The following is an 8,292-nucleotide window of genomic DNA, read 5'->3' as shown; positions in this document are numbered from 1 at the left end:
CGCTCTCCGGCCGTCACCCGCCCAGATCCCGCGTGCTGGACAAAAGACGGCCGCTCCCCAAACAGTACGGTACCGCACCAAACCTACCCAGTCTCAATGACATGTGGTCCCGCAAACCTTGTTGCCCTACGATACATCGTCAGACAGCGCGCGATCCTTGCCCAATCCAAAAACCTTCTGGAAGAAAGTCAAAGCGCGGCCCGCTCCACGTCACGCCGGTCCCGGCGGGCCCCGCGCCTACGTCTCTCCCTCTGCCCGTCCGATCCCCGCGAACCGACGGGCACGATCCGGCACGCACCGCCCGCGGCACCTTCCCTCACCTATAAATACGCACCTAGAGGGAGCACCCGCCCCCCGCGCGTCAAGTCGCATTGAATCGTCCGTTTCGCTCCGCTCCGCTCCGCCCCCACTTCGGGCCTCGGCTAGACTCGTGCCGTCGTGCGCAGGACCAGACTCTACTTCGGGTTCGGGCTCGGCCTTGGGCTCGGTCGCTTCGGCGAGGAAAAGGATAAGCGGGCACAGACGCCCACCGCATCGCACCCTGCACCTCCCGTCCTCCCGTCTCGCCCGACGCCACGGCCGGAGCCCGGAGAATCCACGCGGCGGCCACTCGCCCTCCCGCTCCCAGGAGGCTCCCGTGGCCCGCCCGCCCGGCGCCCCGGCGTCCGTCCTGCCCACAGTAGGCGGAGGGCGGAGGCCCTCACCGTCAAGCCACAACCGCGGATCTGTCCTCAAGCCGCAGCCGCCGAGGTCTTCGACGCCGGGCAGGGGATCACGGGGCACGCCTCGGGCTCGTTCCAGATGCCAACGACCTCAATCTCCAAGCCTAAGGTGAATTAATCCCCTTCCAATCTGAAATCCACTCGTTGGCATTTACATTTGTAGCTTCTGTTTGGATTTAGATCTGATTGATTTCACTAGTGAAAAATTAACAAATGATGCTGTCATATCCCGCTTTCAAGCCATGATGACATAGGCTCGCTTGGTACGGATTGATCCTAGGGCCACAAAGTGTAATGTTAGGGTTTTGCTTCACAACAATTGAATACCTGTAAATTTCGGTTTGTGTGCTCCCATTTCGATCCGCGTGAGGTTTCAGTTTGGTGTCTGTGTGTGTGGCTGAAGCTGTTTGTCATTATTCAGCAGGTCTGCGCCTCGCTGGCGCCTGGTAACATGACATCAACGGTCCGCATGGAGTGCGGGCCGCAGATGCAGACTAAGCGGAGCTATGATGAAATAGCTTACCGGGGCGCTGGGTATGTAGAGAAGGTCGGTGAGTCAGGCAGCCCTGTTCGTGTTGGCGGGGAAGATTACTCTGCGCCAAAACGTAAGTGCATCAGCCTTAATAGTGATGGCTTTAATGTGAAGCGAGAGACCTTTGTCCCGTCTAAGATGTCGTCGTCTGAGCGGCGCTACCTTAGGAAGAGATTCCGGGCAGAGCTTGATTCGGTTCGAGAACTCCTCAAGAAGCCAGAGTTTTTGTCCGTCATGCCTGTCAGCAAAGCACCTGCGTTCTCATCGTCGGCTGCCCCTCGACCTAAAAAAGTGCAACGGGGGAGCCATGTTGTCCGTGGTGCCAAGGGACGCTTCTTGCCGACAAAACCCCGGCCTGAAACGTCTACAGTGTTGCCTGAAGCTACAATTCTCAAGCAGTGCGAAGCTATTCTGAAGAAGCTGATGACTCAGAAATGTAGTCATATTTTTAATGATCCAGTAGACGTGGAAAAGCTCAACCTTCCAGATTATAATGACATTATCAAGCACCCAATGGACCTTGGGACCATCAAGAAGAAGCTAGATTCTGGTTCCTACGCAAGTCCATCTGATTTTGCAGCTGATGTCAGGCTGACCTTTAACAATGCGATAACTTATAATCCTCGAGGGCATGTAGTGCATGATCTGGCCATTCAACTGAATAAAATGTTTGAGTCCAGATGGAGAACAGTTGAGAAGAAGTTAGCTACTGCCGTCACTAAGCCACATGTTGAGGTTGATAAGGCCGACTCAAAGAGGAGAAAGACCCCTCCTGTGGAACGCAGTAACTTGTCAATAGACCGTGTCAGGCCAACTGAGATTGTGAAGCCAAAGATGACAAAAGAGGAGAGAGAATCCTTGGGCGACTGCTTATCTTCTTTGGCAGAGGGTCCAGAAGAATTACCTGGTCCCATCATTGATTTGCTACAGCAGTGTATGGACAACAATACAGAGCAGCATGGGGATGGAGAGATAGAGATTGATATCCATGCACTCAGTGATGACGTACTATTTGAACTGAAGAAGCGTGTGGACACGTATTTGCAAGAGAGAGATCACCAGCAGACAAAATCTCAGCCTTCTGAGAATGAGGCTGTGAATGTTTCTGGCCTCAGTCACTCGTCCACAAATCCCTGCAAAGGTATTTTGTCATGTACCCTTTGAGGTTCTCAATAGGTTTAACTTTTAACGCATCATTGCAGTTGTTAGAGATCGACCTTTTTGTGTGCTCAGGTGCTGAGCCTGTTGAGGAGGATGTGGACATTTGCGGCAATGCATCCCCTATATTGATAGAGAAGGATCCACAGATCAGAACCGACAAATGTGGCAGCCCAAGTAGTTCCAGCAGTGACTCAGGATCTTCATCCAGCGGTGTGTACATATGAGTTATTTAGTTATCTATATTTGTGTTTACCATAGGATACATCCTTGTAAAACATGTTTCTGCGCGACACTACTCTTATTACTTTGAGTCTTTGACCGTCTCTATATTTTCCCTTCTCATGTTCTTTTTATATAGAGGTTTGTGCTTACGCTAGTTCATATTTCTTAATATATCTTTGGCTAAACTTTAGTAAACTTTGAATTTACGAGTTCATGTGAGGTTGTGAAGCAAACATTTTTCACTATAGGTGGTACCATCTGAAATTCAGAATATTATATGAGATTGACATGTGCTTCAAATTTGTGCTTGTCATTTATCTTTTGAAACTATTATTATCTTTCAGGAGACTTAGCAGTATCCATAGAAACTTAACTATATAGTTAGGGTTTCATGATGTCAGTGTCACACAGGATGGCAGAATGCCATCCTGCAATTAGCTCGCACTGATTCTTAGTGAACTGATGCGGTGCAAGGGTTCATATATAGCTGCAAGGGCACCATAGATGCTTTCTAGAAATTATTATTGGGAACTACAGATACTTTGTACCAGTTATTATTTTTTAAACAGTCAGCCCAGTTGTCTACAAGACCCTACTGTATTTGATATATCTATCATGTAAAGGTGTCCTCAGATCGTATTTGCTATGTTGGTAATGCAGATTCTGACTCAGGCAGTGACATTGAAAGCGAACCAGAAAAAGTTGTTAGCCCAGCAAAGCCTGCGAAGGTACTTTGGCAATTTTTTACCGGGTGATCCTTCAGTTAAGCCAGTTAATGCAATAAGGACTATATTATTACCAAAGATATGCACCAATGGAGTATCTTAGCAGGATTAGATCCCACCAATTCTTTCTCTCCTCGGCTCTCTACATCAGTCCATTATTCCCTTGTCATTTTCTTTACCGTCTCTGTAGTCTTACCAGCCCTTATGTTCACAGCTTGACCCCCTTGTCCAATTTATCTCTGATAGTACCATGCCATATTAGTATCTGCAGTTAGCTCTGTAGCTTACTTTATTGGTTGACTTGCCTTAGTCAGACCGAACAAGATAACAGAATGGTGATCTGGTTGCTCTACCTTTACACTTGTCTGGGTCAAGATTACGATATTCAGATCTACCAATGTCATGGCAAGAGTTTGTCATTTCATTTCCAATGACTGGCCAACCTTTTCCGCTGCAATAATTGGTTTATTCTAATTGCAGGGACCAGAACAACCTGCAGAGCAAGTCAAGAGTGATGATGTTATTAGCCCTGTTGATGCGAACCGTAAGTTTTATCCCCATGCTCTTTAGCTGCTTTGTTGTTCCGGGCTGTTCTTAATCTACCTTTAGGGCATGTGCAACAGTCTAGACGGCTCCAGTCTATAACCTCTGTCCATGTCAGATTTAGTCTGCAGTACAGACATCTTCTACAATGCATTGTCTAGTTAGTTTTCTGTATAGGCCCTAAAATTATGGGAAACTTGAATGGACCCTCGAAGGAAAAACGGCTGATTGCAGACACGCACCGTACAACGGGAGGAACGCTGTCGTTAAGGAGTTACTTTTATGCGTTTAGCCAATCTGTAATTATACAGACGGACAGTTTCTCTCTTATCCTTCTCTTTCATCGACGTGACCAAAATTCCTACATGGGTCTTCTTATAGATAGCTGACTCAACCCTGTTGTACATGCCCTTACTAGTTGAATGTCTGTGGGTTGCCACAGACTAATGATAAAGTATACAGATACATTATTTACTATGAACATACTCCCTCCGCCCGGAATTACTTGTCGCAACATATTTTTAGTTCTAGATACATCCATTTCTATCCATTTCTGCGACAAGTAATTCGGGACGGAGGGAGTACTTGTTAAACACGATGTGATTGCAGCTTCTCACTATGTGACAAATCCCAGCATGTTTTTTTGTTTCAACCGCCCCCAAGGCAACTTGCAACTTGCTCCCACCTCCGCAGGATATATATCTCTTCAACCCTTGCCTCGTTAGTATATATTGGATATTTTTCTCATCATCATCTCTTTCAACTCCATTGATGTAGCGTTGTTGTTGTGTCCCTCAATCATTTTGCCTCCAGTTATACGCTTGCATTCTTCAACTCTAGAGGGGGCTCCGATCTCCTCTTTGATGGATGGATGCACATTAAACGTCTTGCTTTTGTGTTGAAAAAAAATGATGAGAAAAGGAACATGGTAAACAACAACACTCATCACATTATATCGAACAACCAAGTTATAAGCACTTTGAACAAAGTCAGTCATCTGGTTTCTAATTATCTAGTAAACATTGTATTTTACTCATTCCCCATCACCTCTTTGCCTCTTTGGTGACTGTTGCGTGCCTGGGCTTTTTTCTCCCCACACGCTTTCTTTCTCCTCACAAACCGCCACTTGCATCATGTCTTCTACAACTTTGGTGACTACCGGGTGCTCGTATCATCGTGAAAACAATTTGTCACATTTGACACGCTATTAGTAATGAGGATAGTGAATGTGACATACAACCACAATAGGGTCTATGCTGCATATTGAACCTAGCGGTGACAAAATAGCATTGTTTGTGCTCCTCTTGTTGTTTTTGTTCCGCCCTGGATCAAGTAACATTCTCCCACTTTTTTTTCATCTTCTCGTGGTAGTCGTTTCCGGGAAAGGATGATACCGTATTCCATATACACACATGTATTATGTGAAAGATATACTAACAAGCGAGTAAATGTTATAAATAGGAAGCAACCATTTTTTAATTCTCATCCATGAACTCACAAATTCAACAGGACATAAACCTTTTACCAGGACATGAGATGCTGCCTTTAGGGATGTAAACCTGGTCCCGTTTAAGGCTTTAAGCCCACTTATTGGTCTAACAGTTCAATAAAAAAATTCGGAGGAAAATGAACTATCGAGCTAACTAAAGCTAACTAAACGGGACTTGCGGGCGCCGTTTATTGTGCCGTTACATCCCTAGCTGCTTTGGCCAACATATTAGTAAGAACATCTACAACTAGATTAAAAAGGAGTGGGGATAGGGGATCTCCTTGTCTAAGGCCTTTGCCAGTCAGGAAGAAGTCACTCTCATGACCATTAATTTTGACTCCCACAGACCCCCCATGGGTGATCCACCCACCACCAGAGCCTCTACATTGTAGCAGCTCTTCTAAAAAATCTAGATTGACAAAATCAAAAGCTTTCTCATAGTCTAGCTTAAGCACTAAACCCTGACTTTTTGGATGAATGGACTGAGTGTAGCACCTCATGGGCAGTGACCACACTCTCTAGAATATATCTACCCTTAATGAAAGCAGATTGATTACTACTCCCTCTAGAAGTAGCAATTAGTATCTGCAAAATCAAGCTAATCCTATTAGTCAAGACCTTGGCGAAGATCTTAAAACTATAATTAAGCAGGCTTGTTTTTTGTCTAAATTTCCCATAGCAGTAGCATCAGCCTCCTTAGGGATAGGGATGAGGGTTAAAACTGCAAAGTTAAAGCCTATAAATAGTTCCCCTTTATAAAAATCCTGAAACATGTTCATGGTATATTGAGGTGATTATGAAGGCACGGCGGAGTGATGGGATGGCATATTGAGGTGTGGTTGCATAGTGTTGTACGCCGCCTGGAACGTGGGTCACCACGCCGAGCGGGGTGTTTCTGATCCGTGAGCGATAGTGGTTTGGACACAAGCACTCCCACGTCGGGGGTGAAGGTGGTGGATGTGCTGATGTGCGGTTGTTTTTATGACGTGAGTCTTTTTCATTGGATTATTTTTGTGGGGAGACCTTGTGTGTGGGCAGCGGATGTTTATTTTGGTCTTCTCTTTTACGGTAAAAGATTGGCAAGGGTGAGGGTGAGGACGTGGGAGGTCAAACCATTACGACGGCAGACTCCTCTAATAGTAAAGATTTGTCATACTTAACATTTACCATTGATTAAATCACAGAGACTGCTGCTGATGTGGAACTCCGTGAGCAGGACAATGAATCCAAGGCTGCACCTGAAGGTAAGCATGATTCTGTAAGCAGGCTCCTATGAGACCGCCAAGCGGTCTTGGTGCATTAATCTGGTCGGATCATCTGATCCTTTCCCTATGAAAAATATAGGGGAGAATGCAAAACCCGACAGGCAAGTCTCCCCAGACAAGCTCTTAAGAGCAGCTGTTTTGAGGGGCCGTTATGCTGATGTAATTGTGAAAGCTCGTGGGATTCTCAGCCAGGTTTGGAGGCTTTTACGTCTAGCTTTATTTCCTTCATTATTGGCTGCACCTCTTCCTGACATGTAATTACCTAATGAGCTCAGGTTGGAGATAAACAGGAGGAGCTGGAGAAACTGCAGAAGGAAGGTAAAAAGCATACACACCTGTTTGTTTGCTGCCAAGGAGTAATCTCATGCTTTTCTAAGAATTGTCTTGCGTACGGACACAGAGAAAGAACGGCTTTTGGCTGAAGGCAATGCAGCTTTGGAAGCCCGCAGAGCTGAAGCGGAAGCTGAATCTAAGCGTAAGCTGGACCTTGAGAGGGAAAAGGCTCGTCAGGCCTTGCAGGAGGCAAGTGATATTATTTGCTGCTGCTATGAAACTCATCTTCTGTCTTATTATAGCTATAAGAGTTTGTTTAAACCTGATTGATGCAGATGGAGAGAACTGTAGAAATTAATGACATCGTCCATCCCAAGGACCTAGAAATGCTTGGTACAGTCACCACGGAACATATTATGAGTTCTGTTGATGAGACGAGTCCCGAGCATTCCCAGGATGGCCTGCCCAGTTTTCTTCCTGGTTCTGGCAGCATGTTGGAAAAACTTGGACTGTTTATGAAAGTGGATGAGGAAGAAGAGGAAGAAGAGCCATGCAGCAAAGGCGCGGAGGATGGAGAAATCAACTAATGTGTGTTGGCATGTTGGGGCCTTGTGTGGTCAAAGACGGAACAATCGCCTGTTTCAGCGGATGCACATAGGGAAATTGCTGGGTAGCTGTGCACATGTCGTTTTTTCTCGAACGGTGCACAGAATACCCTCAAATTTGAGAGGTGTTGCTTGCAGGATGCGCGCCTGCCCTTGGAAGGGAAGGGAAGGGAATGGAGGATATAGATCGAGGCCACCATGTACAGCTGCAAATGAAAATGGAGTTCATCTCTCAAATGAACTATTTCTCCCAGAATCAAGACAGTTGCTGCGAGCTGTTGTCGGGTGTATTAATCTGATACGTAGATCTCATGTAGAGCCTTGGAAATTACACGAGGACCAAATGGTTCTCCCACGCTGCTCACGCATGTGCACTGTGATCCAAGTGCGTTTTCCCTTAGCGGCTAAGCATAGCTTCTCTTCTTAGTTTTGGATATTTGGTTGCTTCTTCCTGCTGTAAATTCAAATTTTGATGTAGTCGAAGAAGTTACTAGTTGTTTGCTGGGCTGCGAAAAACGGCTATTGCTATTCTTTTAACAAGAAAAAACATAGCAACAGTATATACTCCCTCCGTCCAAAAATACTTGTCATCGAAACGAATAAAAAGGGATGTATCTGGATGTATTTTCGTTCTAGATACATCTTCTTTTGTCCATTTTGATGACAAGTATTTTCAGACGGAGGGAGTCCTAGACAGGGGAAACCTGAACTCATGAAGGGCCTTGTCCTTGATTCGAACCGCTACAAACTTGAAT

At 45.8% G+C, this 8,292-nt stretch overlaps 1 protein-coding gene across 2 annotated transcripts; it reads left to right on the top strand.

Annotated features, from left to right (window-relative positions):
* The first annotated feature begins 362 nt into the window (after positions 1 to 362).
* On the top strand, positions 363 to 8,039 carry LOC123069028 (transcription factor GTE10). Of its 2 annotated transcripts, none has more exons than XM_044491760.1 (10): positions 363 to 831; positions 1,147 to 2,395; positions 2,488 to 2,625; positions 3,298 to 3,365; positions 3,843 to 3,906; positions 6,579 to 6,638; positions 6,739 to 6,851; positions 6,935 to 6,977; positions 7,060 to 7,181; positions 7,268 to 8,039. In XM_044491760.1, exons 1-10 carry the CDS (start codon positions 802 to 804, stop codon positions 7,517 to 7,519), a joined length of 2,139 nt encoding a protein of 712 aa, XP_044347695.1. In that variant the 5' UTR covers positions 363 to 801; the 3' UTR covers positions 7,520 to 8,039. The 2 variants fall into 2 exon arrangements, with proteins under 2 accessions (XP_044347695.1, XP_044347694.1); XM_044491759.1 differs by having other exon boundaries at positions 1,144 to 2,395.
* Positions 8,040 to 8,292: the final 253 nt, after the last annotated feature.

The sequence above is a fragment of the Triticum aestivum genome, chromosome 3B, assembly GCF_018294505.1.
Source record: "Triticum aestivum cultivar Chinese Spring chromosome 3B, IWGSC CS RefSeq v2.1, whole genome shotgun sequence".
In the NCBI taxonomy this organism is placed as follows: domain Eukaryota; kingdom Viridiplantae; phylum Streptophyta; class Magnoliopsida; order Poales; family Poaceae; genus Triticum; species Triticum aestivum.
This window is presented reverse-complemented; position numbering and strand designations above follow the sequence as displayed.